Source organism: Hemiscyllium ocellatum, chromosome 19, assembly GCF_020745735.1.
Source record: "Hemiscyllium ocellatum isolate sHemOce1 chromosome 19, sHemOce1.pat.X.cur, whole genome shotgun sequence".
Lineage (NCBI taxonomy): Eukaryota > Metazoa > Chordata > Chondrichthyes > Orectolobiformes > Hemiscylliidae > Hemiscyllium > Hemiscyllium ocellatum.
The window spans coordinates 35,957,976-35,977,786 of NC_083419.1; the positions used below are offsets into that span (position 1 = coordinate 35,957,976).

The window sequence follows — 19,811 nt, forward strand, 5'->3', positions numbered from 1 at the left end:
TTTGGCTGCAAATCAGAATGGTTTCGTGGTACTTTATCCTCCACTATCTTATTTATTCTGTTAATGAGGTTATGTACGTCAATGTGATAATAGGCAGAGGAGGACAGCAAAATAATTTAATATGCGAGATGTAATGTCAGAAGGCATACAAGATGCATAAAGTATTGAACCAGTGCCACAGTATGTTATTGCTTACAAATCAGTTCTGAAAAATTAAGGGAAAATTGATTTGGAGCAGAGGAACATCAATATGAAATACCATATTCTGGTGTATTGTTTGCAAAACAAAAAATAATCCCCAACCTTTCTTTCCAATTGAATTAATCTGGAGATAAACAGGAGCTATGAATCATACAATCTTGCAAAAAAAAGGAATCTATTCAGACCAGCATGTGTCTTGGAAAAAGCTATCCAATTAATCTCAATATTCTGCTCTTTCCTCATAACCTTTGAGTTTTTCATTTTCAAGTTATATATTCAATCCACTTTTGAACATTACCATTGAATTTGCTTCTGCTACCATTCCAGGGAGTGCATTTCAGTTCATTGCAACTCTCAGAGTTATGGAATAGCTTCTCATCTCCACATTCATTCTTTCACTTATACACATTTCCAAGTTACTTGCATGTCGAAATTTTCCACATTTCAAGCTTGTTTAGTGAGTTTGGCTGAATATTATTGAGGTGTGTTGACTATTGATGATGTGTTTAATAACCAATATTCATTGTTATTTGGCGTAAAGAGAATGCCAGCACCCCACTCCTGAACAGCATAAAAGATGACATAAGATGATCCTTACATTGTGATAGGCCTTGCTGTACTTGTTGCCCGTTTCTATCACACTTCTGGCTATAGCCCATATGGTTCAAACCCCTACAAGATTCTACCTCTAATTACTTCCGGGTTGAAGTAGATTTTAGTTCCTCTAATTTTCTCCTGGCTAAATATTAAGCTGAGTCTATTGGAACCAATTCAGAGTTGGAGACATTTTCAGTGGCTTCTAGACACAAAGTAATTGCCCATCAAAAGTTTCAACTTCCAGAGCAATTCCTGGAGTCAGCTGTGTAAAGACTTTTGCATGGTCCTGATGTACAGCTCCAGTCGATGCTGCTGCAAAGACTATCTTCCCCATTGGGAATTTGGGTAATAACTCCATTTCTCTCACCACAGATGCTGTTATATGTTCAGAACTTCATTTTTATTTCATATTTCCAGTATCCACAAATATCTAGCTTTTATTTTAGAAGAGTTCCATGACTTTGATTCATTGCTAATTGAGGATTTTGTATAACTTGGAAATAAACTTGAAGACAATGGTATTCATTTGGAGTTTAAAGGGTGCCATTGAAGTAAGCTTCATGATTTGCTGCTATGCATCTTTAAGACTTTATTGACTGTTGCATCTATGTATCATTAGTGGAGCACATAAATGTTTAAAACAGTGATGTGGTGCAAATCTACTGGGTGCTTTGTCCTGCATGCAGTTGACGTTCTTGAATTATACTCATCCAGGTAATTGGAAAGTTTTTCTTCACACTCCTAATTTGTTCTTTGTTGATGGAGGACAGACTTTGTGCAGTCAGTCACCATGGAATACCCAACTTATTTTTTGGCAATAAGTATTTTATATGGTTGGTTTCTGGTCAGTGGTGACCTCCCAGGATTTTAATTGTGGATATTTGGTGATATTAGTACTGTTCAATGTCAAGAGAAGGGGGGTTAGATTTTCTCTTGCTGAATATGACCATTGTCTATCACTGTGTGATGCTTACATTATTTGCTAACTCTCCGTTGAAGTATGAATGTTGTCCAGCACCTATCTAAGGGGTTGTGAATGTCTTGCTATATCCCCACTTTTTACCTTATGAAGGGAAGGGTATTGATGTAAAAGCTGAAGATTGTTCAGATGTTGGGCCTTGTAAACTGACCTGAAGTGTCTTGCAGCCGAGATTATTGAGCTCCAATAACTGGAACTGCGGTAATTTTTCTTTGTGCTGCCTATGACGAGTGAATAGTTCTCCCAGTTCCTATCAATTTCAATTTTACCAGAACTTTTTGATGTCAAGGGCAGTCACTCTACTTTTGTGATTCAGGTTTTTGTCTGTGTAAGAGCCATAATTGTTCTGAGATGAAGAGTTGAGTTGTGCTGTCAGAGTCCAACATGGGCATTGGTATTGAGTAAGTGTGCTTGATACCTCATTTATTTCCACCTTTTATTTCTCTTCTGATGATTAAGAGTTGGCTGAAGGAGTGATAATAAGCCTTTTTGAATTTATCTTACTTTTTGAGAGAAAACTTCACTGTTCTCAAATTTCACTTTGAAACTCTCTGAAGTCTCCAGAGAGTGCCTTGCTCTCCTTAATTGGATGGTGCTCCTAGAATTGGCCTTTAAATTAGCTGTCACCTTGAAAATCTCATCCATAGCCCTGGCAACCAATTCCCGATTTCCTATCAATATACAACCCAGCATTGGAACAGAACTCCAGTATTACGATTGAGCCCTTTATTCCTCATGGAACACCTTCTGATGCTGAATATCTCTTTTCACAACATGAAAGACATGTGAGTACAGAGAAAGCAAGCAGTCATTTTTGTAATCATCAAACTAAAAATGAAGACTAAATTGTGGTCTGATATTTACTCCCTCTTTTACAGATACCTAAGTTAATATCTGCTAATTTCTTTGCTCTTCAAGTTCTATAAACTATCATTGAAATAAGAGAGATATTTACAATCCAGTATCTGATTGTGTAACCAAAACACATTTATACTGATGATTAATGTAAGAGATTGATAATGCATTACAATTATAAAAGAAAGGCTTAATGTGTGTCTTGAAAAGACTAAGTTTATTTGGACAAATTATTAGTGATAATATTTTCCTTTGGTATCTTGAGAAAGGCACAACATGATGGGCCAATAATAAGTGAAACACAATAAATACTATAAATAAATAGCACTCAGAATTTTAGCTTTCCTTTTTATATAAACTGATATTGAAGTTTGAAGCAAATCTTTTGCAGCTAGTACAAGAAAATTAATAATCTTGTTCCTTTCGTCTAGATATAACATATTATTGTATTTTCCAAATGTGCTGTGCTTGCTTAAAGGGCTCATGGCACATTGAGAAATTTGCTATCCCTCAGGTGTAAAATAAATTTCTTTTGTACCTAGTCTTTAATGAAAGTACATGGCAGGAGTCATTTCTCTATCTTTGGACAAGAGAGGAAAAAAAGTCACCTCATCTCCCTGGTGGTTCCTTTTGCTCCCTTCAACATAAATCCACTGTCAGTGTTGGTGATTTCCTGGCATGGAAACTGTTTCATGGCATCACTTCCTGTGTCGAGAGCTCTTCCTGTGATCTTGCTCATTTCAGTGTACTGTTCAGTTTTAGTTTGCACTATGTCTGCTCAGATTCCAAACTACGTGTGTTGTGCTCTCACATTTGGAACTTGTTTATACCATATTTGGAAAAGGCTCTCTGATCATCAGTCACAACACTGTTTGTGCAAATTAAAGGAAATTGCCCATCTAGCTAGCCTAAGCAAGGTTCAAACTCACCCTCTTTTAATCTGCCTAAGTGAAAATCACAAGAGATTTGATTTCTACATGACTAGCTCTATACATGGTAAAAACAGCTTCAGATTAAAGTCAATTTGAACGCAAACAAGGGATCATAATTTTATGCAATGTTTTCTTATTAAAAAGCTTCACATTAAATCCTGTTCCCAAAAGGTGAATCTAGATTTTGAAGAGTTCTGAGGAAGGGTTACTTGATCTGAAATGTTAACTTTGACTTCTCTTGACAGATGCTGCCAGAGCTGCTGACTTTTTCCCGAAGTTTCTGTTTTCATTTCTGATTTAAAGCATCTGCAGTTTTTCTCAGTTTTTGTTAAATCTAGGGTTTCTGCTTTCCTCTCTTGAAGGTAGCCACAGGATATGGGGCCAGCTTATCACCGAGTCAGACTGACTCCAGAGTACTTTAAAAATGTTGGCTAGGAGGTAATTCCAGATTCCCAGACTTATTGCCAAGTTTTCACATTTTCACCAAAGCCTTTTATGTTTTGTAAGCACACACTCTGCATTCACATCTCAGCTGGCTCCATTGTGGAAATAGGCATAGCCCCTCCTCCTCAGTTTTCACCTGCGTGGGGCAGATTTTTTAAGGGCTGTAGTTCATCATAGATCAGAAATGTTGTGATCCATAGTCTGCATGAGAATCCAGTTGAAGGATCCTTCTCAAGCTGCCCACTGCTAATCTATGCCCTCCTTCTCATCCCACATGTCCTTTATGCACCTATGCATAGATATGGCATTTGCGTGCTGAGTCACACACAATACATTATTTCAGAGCAATGAACACTTTACTGACAGTTATAAAAATAAGCTTTGGAAAAGGATTCATTCATAAATTTTCACTACATTGTTTTAAAACAATGTTTAAAAAGTACTCTTCACTGCAACCCAATAAAAACTAAATCATCCCTATCCTTTGTATTAGATTAGATTCCCTGCAGTATGGAAGCAGGCCCTTCGACCCAACAAGTCCACACTGATCCTCCAAAGAGTAACCTGTCTAGACCTTTTCTCCATACCCTATATTAACCCCTGGCTAATGCACCTCACTGTTAGCATGGCCAATTCACCTGACCTGCAAATCTTTGGATCTTTAAATTTCCAATATCATTTAAGCGTTTGTAAAGAAATGTTACGAAATTGAGAGTTGAGATCAGACAGCCAGAGCTGTCAATCAAGGTGGGGCTCAGGCGTTTCCAGACAATAATGGTTGTCTGCACTCTTAGCTAAGCCTCATTATGTCTTCTTCATGACACAAGTTGAGATAGAAACAGAAGTACAGTTCCATTCAATTGTGAAAATAGTGCTCTTTAGGTGTACTGCTCCATTAACTTTTGGGAAAACGTCATCCAGTTAGCTGGGGTTCACCATTCAAACTGATTGAATTACATGAGGCTGCTGTGCTTATGTGGCATATATGAACCAAAATTGGCGCACGAATTAAGTTTTCACTCTTGCAGTCTAATTAATCTTTTAATCACATAGCTGTTCATTATTGCCACTCAACCCCTCTAATGCTGAAAATTATCCATTACTATTTCTTCAGGTCTTCATTGTTGTTAGAGATTTTATGATTTAAAAAAAAATATTTTTCTGCCTCTCTTTGCTATTGTAATTTTCTCTCAGTTGCTTTCTCTCACTGATTTGAAATTGAATCATCCATTTTAATTAGCACTTCCTTCTTTGTCCTTGCTCTGATAATTTCACAATCCATCAGTATGACTGGTTAAGGAGAGATGTCATTTTTTGTCCAGTTTGTTCAGCCTCCAGCTATCCAGTTACCATCACTGTAATGTTATCAGATTGCATTTTCAGCAACGTCCCAAACAAAACATTAAAAACCTGAATACTCAAGACCAGTCTAGCTAATGCCAGAAAGTGTTAAAGTGCTAAATACAAATGATAGGAGACCAATTCAAACATCCAATCACAGTCACAGCATTGCTATGGTGCAGAAAGAGGCCATTCAACCCACTGAACTTACACTCGTCCAGTAGTAGTGCCAACATCCTGCCTTTTTTGCATATCCCTGCACACCATTTCTATCTAAAAATGAACTATGGCCTCTTGAATGCCTGACAAACTACTGTAGAATGACTATACTGAGAAGTGATGGCCATTTGTTATAGAAACTTATAGCAGTGTTGTGTCATTCAAAGAGTAGCATATAAAACATATAAACCGATACATGAACATCATTTCATTCTATTTGCATTCACAATGAAACTTTACTTATCCAAGGTGATAGCTGTTCCTGAGAGAGGATGCAGACACATTGCAGTTGCAATTTTACAGTGACTGATTATTCCTTTACACAGCCTCTATTAAAGGCTGCCACCTTCCCCAGCAGAATCTGCTGCTAGATTCAACCTTGATCTCTGTGGCAGGCATATTCTTCTGCCCTTCTGCTGCTTCATCAGAGTGCCGAGAAACATTCCAAATCTTTTATAGTTATGATACCTGACAAATACCTACAGGCAATGAACAATTGCAAATTATTGGGAGTTGTTACCAAGCTTAATAGCTTGTTATTTCGTCATTTCAAAATATATTTTGATGCCGGTTTGTATCCCAAATTTGGGAGTCCTGTGTGATGATATGGTATTGCTGGTCAAACATCATCACAATATATGTTACTTTGCCAAGTTTTTATTTGGGGTATTGGGCACAAATAAATTCCAGCCTCTTTGCTCACAAGTGGGAACCATGATGCCTATCAATGATTGTTTAAAAAAAAAATCAGTTTGTTTACTAGTGCCCTTTTGGGCAAATCTGACATCCTCCAGTCTGAAGGACATACTCTCAGAAATGTGGTTGACTCGAAAATGCCTTAGCAACTCACTGAGCTGAGGGGCAATTAGAGATGGACAAAAATTCATGGGTTTGCCAGAGGAGTCCAAAAATTAAAAAAAACTTACATTCTTCTTGAAAAATGTTATGGGATTTTACACTGCATTAATCGTTGGCTTATAAGCTTGTTATGCTTTAAAATGTGGAAATATTTGTATGTGGTATGAATACTGTGATGGACATCAGTTCAGTTTGGTTTTAAATAATTTTCCCATATCTTGCAACTATAAATAATTTCTTGATTTACTTTGTCACGCTATTCAGAAGAAGTTATTTTGGAAGCCTCACAGCCAGTCATTCTTTTATGTATTGCTTTTAGATGATGGAGTTGGTTTCTGATAAGATATAACTTCACAGTGGATCTTAACTGTGATTGATACAGCATGTCAAGGAGCACAGTGGCTCCCATATGGCTCTAATGGTCTCTATTTCTGTTTTGTAATTTCAATGAATTTCTTTAAATGAATCGAATGTTAGAGGACATAATGGATTGTATAATCTTGTCCTTTAATTTTAGGTCACCTAAAAACCCAGAGCAGAAAATAATCAAGCGAGTGATTGCCCTTGAAGGAGATATCATCAGGTAAATACTCTGTACTGTAATAACTTGGTTCTTAAGGTTTCTGTGATACGTGATAGTTAATCAACTATAAAACGCAGCTGAATGTCCATACTGGATTCTTGTGATTGCCATGGTGACATATTAGAAAGACCACTTTGTTCTGTTTCTTTTTAAGAGACGTGCTGCCTTTTCATGTTCTGACAAAAGTAAATTCAATATTGCTCATCTACTTCTATTTAAAACTAAAATCCTAAATATGTAATAAAACTCCCCCGGCAGGGCGAACGTATATCTTGCCCATTTGTGGTTGGTTTTGCCTGCCAGGTAAATAACTCTCTCTGTGGCTCTTACAATCTTATATTAAAATGGTTCATCTCTGCAGTTCTGCATTGCAAGGTGATCTTGAAATGTGAATCCAAATGGCAGGCAGTAGCAGAACTAATAGAGTTTTGAAATTGATCACCATGGTGGTTATGAGATTTAAATGAGAAATGGACAATAAGTGACTCTTACCTTTATCATTATTCTTTTAGTCTCATTCTGGTTATTTTGACACCAGGTTGGAGTGCAGAAAATTTATTGATAAAAATTAATTGTTTTTAACATGGTAGATAATAACTGATTAAATATAATGTTTGTGTCTTGCACTTGGTTTTCTTGCAATATTTTCTATTACTAAAACATGGAATGTAGCTCTGAAGACTGTTATTGAGTATCAATTTCTCGGGAGCTGTCTTGGTGAGCAATGTTTAAGCTATTTATGTAGTGTTGTGTAACGGATCTGACACAGTCAGGATATTATGCAAAGATCAACTCACTTGTATAGGCATTGCCAGAAAATGGCTTAGGTTACCAGTTCTATTGACAAAAATGATGGATGAATCTAACTTGGGAAAGGAAAACAAAAAAAACTAGAAAATTAACAGCTGATCAGTCAGTTTCTATAAAAACAAAAGGTTTATTGATGTTTTCCATCCTTCACCAGGACTGAGAGTGAAAGAGAAATAGCATTTTACCTAGCTTGGAAAAACATTGAAGAAAAATAGAGGTGGAGGAAGACAATTATCACAAATGAGCTGAAAATGTGTTGCTGGTTAAAGCACAGCAGGTTAGGCAGCATCCAAGGAACAGGAAATTCGACGTTTCGGGCCAGAGCCCTTCATCAGGAAACATCCTGATGAAGGGCTCTGGCCCGAAACGTCGAATTTCCTGTTCCTTGGATGCTGCCTAACCTGCTGTGCTTTAACCAGCAACACATTTTCAGCTCTGATCTCCAGCATCTGCAGACCTCACTTTTTACTCGAAGAAATGATCACAAATGATACTCATACAGATTGCTTAACTAGGTGGAGTGATCTGTAAACTCCTTAATCAAAATATTTGTTGAGATAAGAAATAATTTGTGGAATGGAGAAATATAAAAAGGAAAAATAATATGTAGATCATGTAAGATATAGAGATACTCTGACAATGAAATCAATTAGTTTTGTTTCTGTTAACCTTTACAAGTTGCATGTGGTTTGTGAAGTAAGCATACAGTAGAAAACTAGAAATATTTTAAATATTGTGTTATTGGGTAAAATGGTTCAAAAACTATGTCATGTATTTCCCTCTTGATGTCTGTAATTTTTAATTTGTCCTCTTTAATTCTATATTTTCTTGTCTATTCCTTGTATCCTTCAGTCCCGATTTTAACAGAAAATAGGGTATGGGTGATAGGATGAGCATCAGCCCAGTTCTCAATCCCTGACATCACTCTTAAGGAATCTGGATATCTTAACACGTGTTAGTTATTTGAATATAATTGAGTGATCCACCATATTTTGCGAACTGAGCAGCAAACCCATGTTTATGGAATGATTCCTGATGACTCTCCTAAGGCCTACTTAAAGGACAGTTAGGTTCACTTCTGCCTGATTCATTTGTTGTATTACTACAACAGGGTTCATTTAGATGAATGACTCTTTGCAGCACTAACAATGTAACAACAGTGACTACACTTCAGAAACACATCATCAGCTATAAAGTGTTTTGGGAAATACTAAAGTTATGCGAGCTGGCATATAAATGCAAATCTTTCCCTTTTTATTTCTTGCTTGCTATCTCCCTGTATGTCCTTGTAGAGGAATCAGGGCAAGTGGGGAACCATTATCTCCTACCATCCCTGATATCTCTCCAGGATGAATATCCAGCAAGTCTGCAGACAGGTGCCTGAGAGAATCTGTGTCAATAGCATCACCTTAAGTGCTTGGTCCAATAGCTTAGCAAGGATGAATTTCTGTGATCATTTGCACAAGTGTTCTGCCGTCTAAAGCCTCTGATGTTCTGTATGTATCACCATACCCATGTAATTGATCAATTTGCAAATGCTACTTGCATTTAAACAGGAAGTGTAGAAATATGGCCCAAAAAAGGGTCAGCATCGCCCAAAAATTATCTGATATTTATGTTATGAAGATGTAGGAGTACTGATTGTTTAAGAGAGTGGAAAAGCTGGCAAGGACTTAGAGAAACACTGAGTACTAGAAAATTTAAAATATAACATTTGGTCAAACAGCTAGATTAGTTGGGTTGCCTGGATACAAAAACAAATTTGAATTCAGCCAACCAGTTTGAATTATGCCCCAAGATACCAAACTCCAATCGGGTTTCAATTTAGTTTTTTGACAATATTAAAACCAATGAAATGATCTGATGTTTTGGGGTATAAATATTAGACATTTTGGAACAGTTATCCAGAGCGGAAAAGAGAACTGCCAATCACCAACAATTAGAGGGAGACTGCTTGCAGAAATATCTGCTCTCTTAAAGGTAGCTTTACCTATTAACAACCTGTCAACTAGAATCCCTAAGAAGAAGAAAGGAAGACAGGCAAATACAGAGGACACTGGGCAAGTTGACTGGTTTTGAAACATGATTATTATGTTTTGGTAAATCATAATTGGGATTGTATTATAGAGGGGAAGGTAAAAGATAGGTTTAGACAAATAAGTTGTTAATTATTCTCTGTTAAACTTTAAAAAATAAACTTGTTAATTTTTACTTTAAATAGTAACTTTTGGGATAGTTCTTTGTCTCTCAAATTTTCACAGATTACAGCACAGGGTAAACCTTTTCTGTGTTGCTGGTTTAAATTAGCGGGGGTCGGGGGGGTGGGGAGGTTACCCCATGTTGTAACATTTATTAACAGAGTGCTCTGGAACATAGAACATAAAAAAATACAACACAGAACAAGCCCTTTGGCCCATGATGTTGTGCCAAACATGAATCCTAATGTAAAATAAAATAACCTAACCTGCACTTAACCTCAATACACTGCTCTCCATGTGCATGTCCAGCAGTCGCTTAAATGTCTGTAATGACTCTGTTGCCACCACCACAGCTGGCAACACATTCTATGCATTCAGAACTCTGTGTAAAAAAACTTCCTCTGACATCCCCTCTATACCTTTCTCCTAATATCTTAAAACTATGACCCCTCATGCCAGTCAATCCTGCCCTGGGAAAGCTCTCTGGCGATTGTCTCTACCCATTCCTCTCATTATCATGTATAGTAATACTTTACAGCTTCACAGTAATATTCTAAATGTCACGTAATGAGATCTGGACTTCCACTGACCAAAGAGCTATCAGTCTCAGTGAAATCTTTCTGATCCCTAGACTTAACCTTGTGTTCAGGAGTCTGAAACTAAGGAATTGCCTTCATAGTACTACAGTCCTGTAAAGTGATGGAAGAAGAGAACCAGTGGTAGCACAAACAAAAGTCTCAAAGTGATCTGCCATTGCAGAATGTTATGACACGGCAGTAAGCACCTTCTGTTAATTAAATCAAACACACAGAAAATCTCACCTCGCGTTGTAATCTGTTAAAGTATGAGTGACAGAGAGCTATCCAAATTCTACTATTTAAAGAAAAAATATAAATTTTATTCTTTAACTCTAAAAGTGAACATTAAACAACAACTACTTACAATTCTATACCTCCTTTCTCTTAAAGATTTATTATTTACCTCCCACTCTGTAATAATATACTGATCCAATAAAAGCCACTATTAAAATTACAGCAACTTAATTTTCAAAACCAGACAGCAGCTGTCATCTCCAGTGTCTGTCTTCCTCTGTTTGTAGAACATGTATAAATTGGACTTCTGCTGCAAAGATATTTTATATGAAAAGGTACTTTTGATAGAGAGTGTTTTCAGGCAGTCTCTTGATGGAAGTTGGTGCTCTTCCTCTGGTTAACTCTCAAAATTGGCTTATTTAAACCCCAAACAATGGATCGGCTCATTGGTTTGAGGCTGTCAAAAGTAAAATTCAAATTTGATTAGATTAGATTCCTACAGTATAGAAACAGGCCCTTCAGTCCGACAAGCCCACACCTACCCACCGAAGAGTAACCCACCCAGACCCATTCCCCTGACTATTGCACTCAAGGCAATGGGCAATGTAGCAAGGCCAATTCACCTGACCTGCACATTTTTGGATTGTGGGAAGAAACCGGAGGAAACCCATGCAGACACGGGGAGAATGTGCAAACTCCACACAGATAGTCACCTGAGGTAGGAATTGGGTTTAGTATCCTGGGGCATAATTTAAACTTGTTAAATTCAAGTGGTGGTCAAAACAACTGAGGTGTCTAGTTTACAGCCAAATGTTAGATATTTTCAATTTTCCAGTGCACTCTGAGACTGCTAATCACTCATATGACAGTTGACTGCAAACTCTCACTGCCATTCACTCTCGCTTAAAGGTAGAGTACATGCCTTCAACTTCATAACAAGAAGACAACAAACCATTCACCATTATCCCTTTTGGAAGTGGTGTGTTTTGTGCTTGTTTTTTTGCCAATTTTATATTTCCATAGTCCAATGAGTTCCAAGAGCAAGGTGAGCATAAATTCCAGTTATGAAATGTTGTGTATAAAGAGGTATTTAACCCAGATTTTCACCCTATTGCTATCAAATCTTAGTTTCCTCTTTGCCAGTGCTATCACAAGCTTCAAAATACATTATAAATTGAGTGTGATACAGGTTCAAAATCCACTGTGGCGAAGGGTGAAATACGAATTCAATAAATTAAGGAGTAATCCAGTAGTGACTATCTAATAGTTATTGTAAAAACCCAACTGGTTCACTAATGTCCTTTAAGGAGAGAAAACTGGTATGGCCAATGAGTGACTGCAGATCCACAGAACATGTATAAATTGAATTAAGATGATGATTACTGCCATTCAAAATTCTGGTCAGTCTAAAGAATCCTGACTTAATTCACCATTTGGACACATTGTGTAGGGAGTTGGTCGCATCATGACTGGGCTCTTCGCCAACTAATACCTAGAACATAGAACATTACAGTGCAGTACAGGCCCTTTGGCCTTGATGTTGTGCCGATCTGTGAAACCAATCTGAAGCCCATCCAACCTAAACTATTCCATTTTCATCAATATGTTTATCTAATGACCATTTAAGTGCCCTTAAAGTTGGCTTCTGAACAAAAAAAAATGACTTTCAACTAATATCTAATATCAATTTGTGAATGACAGCACTTTGTGGGAAGGATTAACTTAGGAGGCATTAGTGGGTGGTATAACCTATGTTTTGAAAAGCATCCACCCCAGTTCATAGGTTTTCAATGATTACAAAGTTATATTCACACTGCCTCAGCCCAGTGATGCTAAAGGCACAGACAGCTCATGATTCCTTGTCTCTCTTATTCTTCCTGTGTCCTCCTGAAATCTGTGCAATGAATCTCAAGTGAGTCCTTTTTATTCTCTGTAGCCCGAGGCTCTTCCTGTGTTGTCATGTCCTGATCTTGTTACTTCATCCATCAATTCTTCAATCTTGGTGATCACCCACGGTCAAGACCCAGGCAGCATTTCCTTTACATGTGAACAGTCCATTGTTAACTCTTTGCTGAATAAACATTCACAGGATTGTAGACCCATGATTCTTGTTACAATGTGGTTCCATTTAACTCAAGTCACACAGAAAGTACACATCTAAAATTAGTTCTCCACTACCCAAAGAGCAGACACATAAAAAGAGTTTGTTACATAAAGACTAAATCTTATGGTTCTTTTGGCTAAGTTCAAGTTGAATCAAATTCTTTCGAAGATTTTGGGCCATGAGACCTAGTGACTTTTCTCACCGTATCTTATGAAATTGATCTCATTCAGTACTTACCAGCCCCTTTCGCCTCTGATTGCTGCCACATTTTACCACATGGCATTCCCAAAATGATTCGCTGTTCAGCAGACATCGTAGTATTCACTGCCACCCTTTAAAGCTCTTTGTGCATCCATACAAGTACTATCCGTCAAGATGTGCCCTACATGGTTCCTGTCATTTGCCCTGGACATGGCAGAGAGGAGGGGTGTATATCAGCACCCTGCTTTGCATGGATGTTCCTTGCAGTTGTGCTGTATGGGGTATACAGGTAGGGTTTTCTCTTTTCCCCAGGAGCAGCAATCACCTCACTGAGGCCTGTTGCCAGGCTTTGTGCCAGGCTTTGGCTGTGCTCTAAATGGCACAGCAAGACAACAGTCTTATAAGCCCAGTATCTCTGACTGACGGGCCAACGCACAAAAACAGCAAGGCAGTACAACGCAGAGGTGCTGTGAATAAAGAGATAAGGATGAAGCAAGTGAGTACTATGCCAGTGAGGGAAGAACCTAAAGATGATGCCTGGTCCAGTCCATGAACTGGGTGCGTGTTCCTGAGCACACAGTGTCCTTGCTGCAACATTGCAATGATAGTTGCCAGAACAGCCTTAGGTACATTGAAGTACAAAAAAGACCTGTAAGTGAATTGGAGCTGTGCTATAAGATTTGTTAGAGACTGATATGTGTCAGAAACCAGTGTCTGTATGACTGGTATCCTTGGAGTGTGCCCTGAGATATTAGTACCTGGTTTCCAACATGGAGGTTGTTTGGAGCTGCAGTGAGCTAAATCCAATAGGTACCCTCTCAGGTTTCCATGTTGAGTTCTCCAGACATCTAATTTGTTTGGAAAGAAGCGAGGCTGAATATTAATATGGTGAATTGTTCAGTTAACAAGGTGTTCGATAAGTGTCAGTCCCCATCAATTGGCATTTTGCTGCTGTTTAGTAAGAATCTCACTCACCACTTGTGAAAAGTTTAAAAAATGGCGCTATGGAGATGGACCTCACCGAATGTTTCTGCACATCTTGCAATTGTCCACATTGCTTCGACAGCTATAAGATCCCACCCATTGTATAAAAATACAAAAAGCAAAAAAAGTATCATCTTTCCTTCTTGCAAGACAGTCAAACTATAGATGGATGTACAATAGAGTGAAACGGACTGCTGCTTTGCGGTTTCTGAGAAAACTGGGAAATAAAATTTCATCCTGCATCCCAGAATCTATATTATATTTCAAAGGAAGCTAATGTGCAATATTGTTAGCTGGGCCTATTCAGGAAGTCTCCCTGAAGGGTTTACTGGAAGAGTGTATTTCCTGCTGGCAGTGAAATCTTTCCATTGTAAGCTATTATTTCTACAGCTTCCTTTATCAACAAGACATTATAAAATATCTCTGCTGGTTTCTTTTATGGCCCTTTCAAAGGAGTCTTGGCTGAATGCTATAAATGTTTGCAAAACAATTGCTGTCAGGAAATCTGCAGAAATTCCAATTGTTGTCTGTCCAGTGTGTGTCATCATCTCACAAGGTTTTATGTAATATAGGGCTTTTTGCCTGACATTGGAGCTGTAGGGTGCCATCCAAACCCTAAAGTCAGTTTGAGGTACTGGTTTGCTTGTGAATGTTACAGCTGATTTTGCAAGCAATACAGTGTTCAAAGTACTGAATTTTCATGAGTTGAGTGCAGCTCAGTCAACCAACACAGTGGCTAGTAGCATTGTTATCTTGCATTAGCTAATCAAAATTGATCTAGTTTCCTTGGTAAATTGTGAGTGGTGTGTACAAATCAACAGAGTGTACAAGTTGAAATGCACCTGCAGCCACCATCATTATCTGTACCCACAGGTGTGTTAACCTACAGGACAGTAAAAAGTGAGGTCTGCAGATGCTGGAGATCAGAGCTGAAAATGTGTTGCTGGTTAAAGCACAGCAGGTTAGGCAGCATCCAAGGAACAGGAAATTCGACGTTTCAGGCCAGAGCCCTTCATCAGGAATGAGGAGAGTGTGCCAGGCAGGCTAAGATAAAAGGTAGGGAGGAGGGAATTGGGGGAGGGGCGATGGAGATGTGATAGGTGGAAGGAGGTCAAGGTGAGGGTGATAGGCTGGAGTGGGGTGGGGGCGGAGAGGTCAGGAAGAAGATTGCAGGTTAGGAGGGCGGTGCTGAGTTCGAGGGAACCGACTGAGACAAGGTGGGGGGAGGGGAAATGAGGAAACTGGAGAAATCTGAGTTCATCCCTTGTGGTTGGAGGGTTCCCAGGCGGAAGATGAGGCACTCTTCCTCCAACCGTTGTGTTGTTATGTTCTGCCTATGGAGGAGTCCAAGGACCTGATGTCCTCGGTGGAGTGGGAGGGAGAGTTAAAGTGTTGAGCCATGGGGTGGTTGGGTTGGTTGGTCCGGGCATCCCAGAGGTGTTCCCTGAAGCGTTCCGCAAGTAGGCGGCCCGTCTCCCCAATATAGAGGAGGCCACATCGGGTGCAGCGGATGCAATAGATGATGTGTGTGGAGGTGCAGGTGAATTTGTGGCGGATATGGAAGGATACCTTGGGGCCTTCCTCCAAACTAAAGGAGTTGCCATGGGCACCCGCATGGGCCCCAGCTATGCCTGTCTCTTCGTGGGATATGTGGAACAGTCCATCTTCCGCAACTACACTGGCACCACCCCCCACCTTTTTCCTCCGCTACATCGATGACTGTATTGGCGCTGCCTCGTGCTCCCACGAGGAGGTTGAACAGTTCATCAACTTTACCAACACCTTCCATCCCAACCTCAAATTCACCTGGACTGTCTCAGACTCCTCCCTCCCCTTTCTAGACCTTTCCATTTCTATCTCGGGCGACCGACTCAACACAGACATCTACTATAAACTGACTGACTCCCACAGCTACCTGGACTACACCTCCTCCCACCCTGCCCCCTGTAAAAACGCCATCCCATATTCCCAATTCCTTCGTCTCCGCCGCATCTGCTCCCAGGAGGACCAGTTCCAATACCAGTACAGCCCAGATGGCCTCCTTCTTCAAGGACCGAAGATTCCCCCCAGACGTGATTGACGATGCCCTCCACCGCATCTCCTCCACTTCCCGCTCCTCCGCCCTTGAGCCCCGCCCCTCCAACCGCCACCAAGACAGAACCCCACTGGTTCTCACTTACCACCCCACCAACCTCCGTATACAGCGTATCATCCGCCGTCATTTCCGCCACCTCCAAACGGACCCCACCACCAGGGATATATTTCCCTCCCCTCCCCTTTCAGCGTTCCGCAAAGACCACTCCCTTCGTGACTCCCTCGTCAAGTGCACACCCCCCACCAACCCAACCTCCACTCCCGGCACCTTCCCTTGCAACCGCAGGAAATGTAAAACTTGCGCCCACACCTCCTCCCTTACTTCTCTCCAAGGCCCCAAGGGATCCTTCCATATCCGCCACAAATTCACCTGCACCTCCACACACATCATCTATTGCATCCGCTGCACCCGATGTGGCCTCCTCTATATTGGGGAGACAGGCCGCCTACTTGCGGAACGCTTCAGGGAACACCTCTGGGACGCCCGGACCAACCAACCCAACCACCCCATGGCTCAACACTTTAACTCTCCCTCCCACTCCACCGAGGACATGCAGGTCCTTGGACTCCTCCATCGCCAGAACATAACAACATGACGGTTGGAGGAAGAGTGCCTCATCTTCCGCCTGGGAACCCTCCAACCACAAGGGATGAACTCAGATTTCTCCAGTTTCCTCATTTCTCCTCCCCCCACCTTGTCTCAGTCGGTTCCCTCGAACTCAGCACCGCCCTCCTAACCTGCAATCTTCTTCCTGACCTCTCCGCCCCCACCCCACTCCAGCCTATCACCCTCACCTTGACCTCCTTCCACCTATCACATCTCCATCGCCCCTCCCCCGAGTCCCTCCTCCCTGCCTTTTATCTTAGCCTGCCTGGCATACTCTCCTCATTCCTGATGAAGGGCTCTGGCCTGAAACGTCGAATTTCCTGTTCCTTGGATGCTGCCTGACCTGCTGTGCTTTAACCAGCAACACATTTTCAGCTCTAACTACAGGTCAACAAATCTAGAGGTACTTGATTTCAAACATGGCCCATCTAACACGTCAGCAGGTAGAACATACCACTGGTTTAATTTTCATGTTCTTATAATGCTATTAACAAGTAAAAGAGCTCTCAGATATGTAGTACATGAACAGTGGTGCAAAATCAGACCATACTGTGGAAGATCATGAGAGAAATGGGGCAAGGACAATAATTGCTTAATTTCCATCTCTTTCAGGAACAATAAAATCTTTCACCACCATTCCCCCACTTAGCAAGCTGTATTATCAACATGCCCTAGTATCTACATGATGAGAGTGTGACAGGACCTGTAAAACAATCCTCAAATTGCACTGACCTCAAGATTCTGCCAGTGTAGCAGACGCTGGGTCAGCAGATGAATCCCTTTTCACAGAGGTCAGTCTTGGTTGGATCATCTAACTTCTTATAGGTTTTAACCTACTAACTTCTTATAGGTTTTAACTCAGACCATGGCAATACAGCATTTTTCAGGCTTCCAAAATGCTACAGCCCATTTATCAGTCCTTCTTGTGGTACTGCAGAACATTTCATTTCCCTGGAAAACAGAGATTGGCTTTCTGTGCATGAATAAATATCAAACCATGTTGGTGAGAAGCCACACTCCCTCCTTCCCCAATGGAAAATCATCGTGGAGAGTGATCAGACAGAAAATGGATTTAGTGTCTTTCTGTGGAGAGTTTTTTCAATCTTTCTGCTATTTCCTCAGCTTGTTGATGTTGGATAGCCTAGAGCACTCAATAGCTTGTATCTAAGCTATTGGGTTTTCCTGGAGAGATGATCTTACTTGTTACCAATGAAGTGGTTTTCGAAACAATGTTGCTACGGCTACATCATAATCAAGGTTTAACCATTGAAAGGCTCAGAATAACATCCAAAAGTGTACTGCAGATTTTTTAGCTTCTTGCAATCTTTTCTGCCTGAAATTGCATGAGAAAGTCCAAATGAGAAGAAGAGGCAATCTTTGGCTCATCACTTTATCTAAAACAATGAGCCAAACCTCTCAGCAATATTTGTGAGCATCATTCTTTGAGAAAATTATGTTATTGCTTCTATCTCTACCTTAAAAGAGTGGAGATATTAATAGTCTTGAAATTCTGATGTTTTTGATGTTTCAATGATGTTGTACTGGCACGTGATACCAGAATTGGGGCAGAAATAGGGTTTAAGACCATAAGACCAGAAGATATAGGAGTAGAAGTAAGGCCATTCGGCCCATCGAGTCCACTCCGCCATTCAATCATGGCTGATGGGCATTTCAACTCCACTTACCCGCATTCTCCCCGTAGCCCTTAATTCCTTGTGACAACAAGAATTTATCAATCTCTGCCTTGAAGACCTTTAGCGTCCCGGCCTCCACTGCACTCCGCGGCAATGAATTCCACAGGCCCACCACTCTCTGGCTGAAGAAATGTCTCTGCATTTCTGTTCTGAATTGACCCCCTCTAATTCTAAGGCTGTGTGCATGGATTCTAGTTTCCTCGCCTAATGGAAACAATTTCCTAGCGTCCACCCTTTCCAAGCCATGTATTATCTTGGACGTTTCTATTAAATCTCCCCTTAATCTTCTAAACTCCAATGAATACAATCCCAGGATCCTCAGCCGTTCCTCATATGTTAGACCTACCATTCCAGGGATCATCCGTGTGCATCTCCTCTGGACATGCTCCAGTGCCAGTATGTCCTTCCTGAGGTGTGGGCACCAAAACTGGACACAGTACTCCAAATGGGGCCTAACCAGAGCTTTATACAGTCTCAGTAGCATAACGGTGCTTTTATATTCCAATCCTCTTTGAGATAAATGACACATTGCATTTGCTTTCTTAATCACTGACTCAACCTGCATGTTTATCTTTAGAGAATCCTCGACTAGCACTCTCAGATCCCTTTGTACTTCGGTTTTATGAATTTTCTCAATGTTAGAAAGTAGTCCATGCTTGTATTCTTTTTTCCAAAGTGCAAGACCTCATATTTGCTCACATTGAATTCCATCAGCCATTTCCTGGACCACTCTCCCAAACTGTCTAGCTCCTTCTGCAGCCTCTCTACATTCTCAGTACTACCTGCCTGTCCACCTTCATGTCATTGGCAAACTTCGCTAGACTGCCCCCAGTCCCTTCATCCAGATCATTAATATATAACATGAATAGCTGCGGCCCCAACACTGCGGGACACCGCTTATCACTGGCTGCCATTCTGAAAAAGAACCTTTTATCCCAACTCTCTGCCTTCTGTCAGACAGCCAATCCTCAATCCATACCAGTAGCTCACCTCGAACATCATGGGCCCTCACCTTGCTCAGCAGCCTCCCGTGTGGCACCTTATCAAAGGCCTTTTGGAAGTCTAGATAGACCACATCCACTGGGTTTCCCTGGTCTAACCTACTTGTCACCTCTTCAAAGATTTCCAACAAGTTTGTCAGACATGACCTCCCCTTACTAAATCCATGTAGACTTGTCCTAATCCGACTCTGCTTTTCCAAGAATTTAGAAACCTCATCCTTAATGATGGATTCTAGAATTTTACCAATAACCGAGGTTAGGCTACTTGACCTATAATTTTCCATCTTTTGTCTTGAT

General features: G+C 40.4%; 1 protein-coding gene across 2 annotated transcripts in view; it reads left to right on the forward strand.

Moving 5' to 3' along the window:
* The window catches only part of immp2l (inner mitochondrial membrane peptidase subunit 2), a 558,776-nt gene that overhangs the window by 348,982 nt on the left and 189,983 nt on the right, over window positions 1-19,811 (forward strand). The window contains exon 4 of one of the 2 annotated variants that reach the window (XM_060839822.1): window positions 6,944-7,009. The exons of the other annotated variant lie outside the window; for it this stretch is intronic. Coding sequence (XP_060695805.1) covers window positions 6,944-7,009 — 66 coding nt within the window. The remainder of the gene's footprint in view (window positions 1-6,943; window positions 7,010-19,811) is intronic. 2 annotated transcript variants of the gene reach the window in all.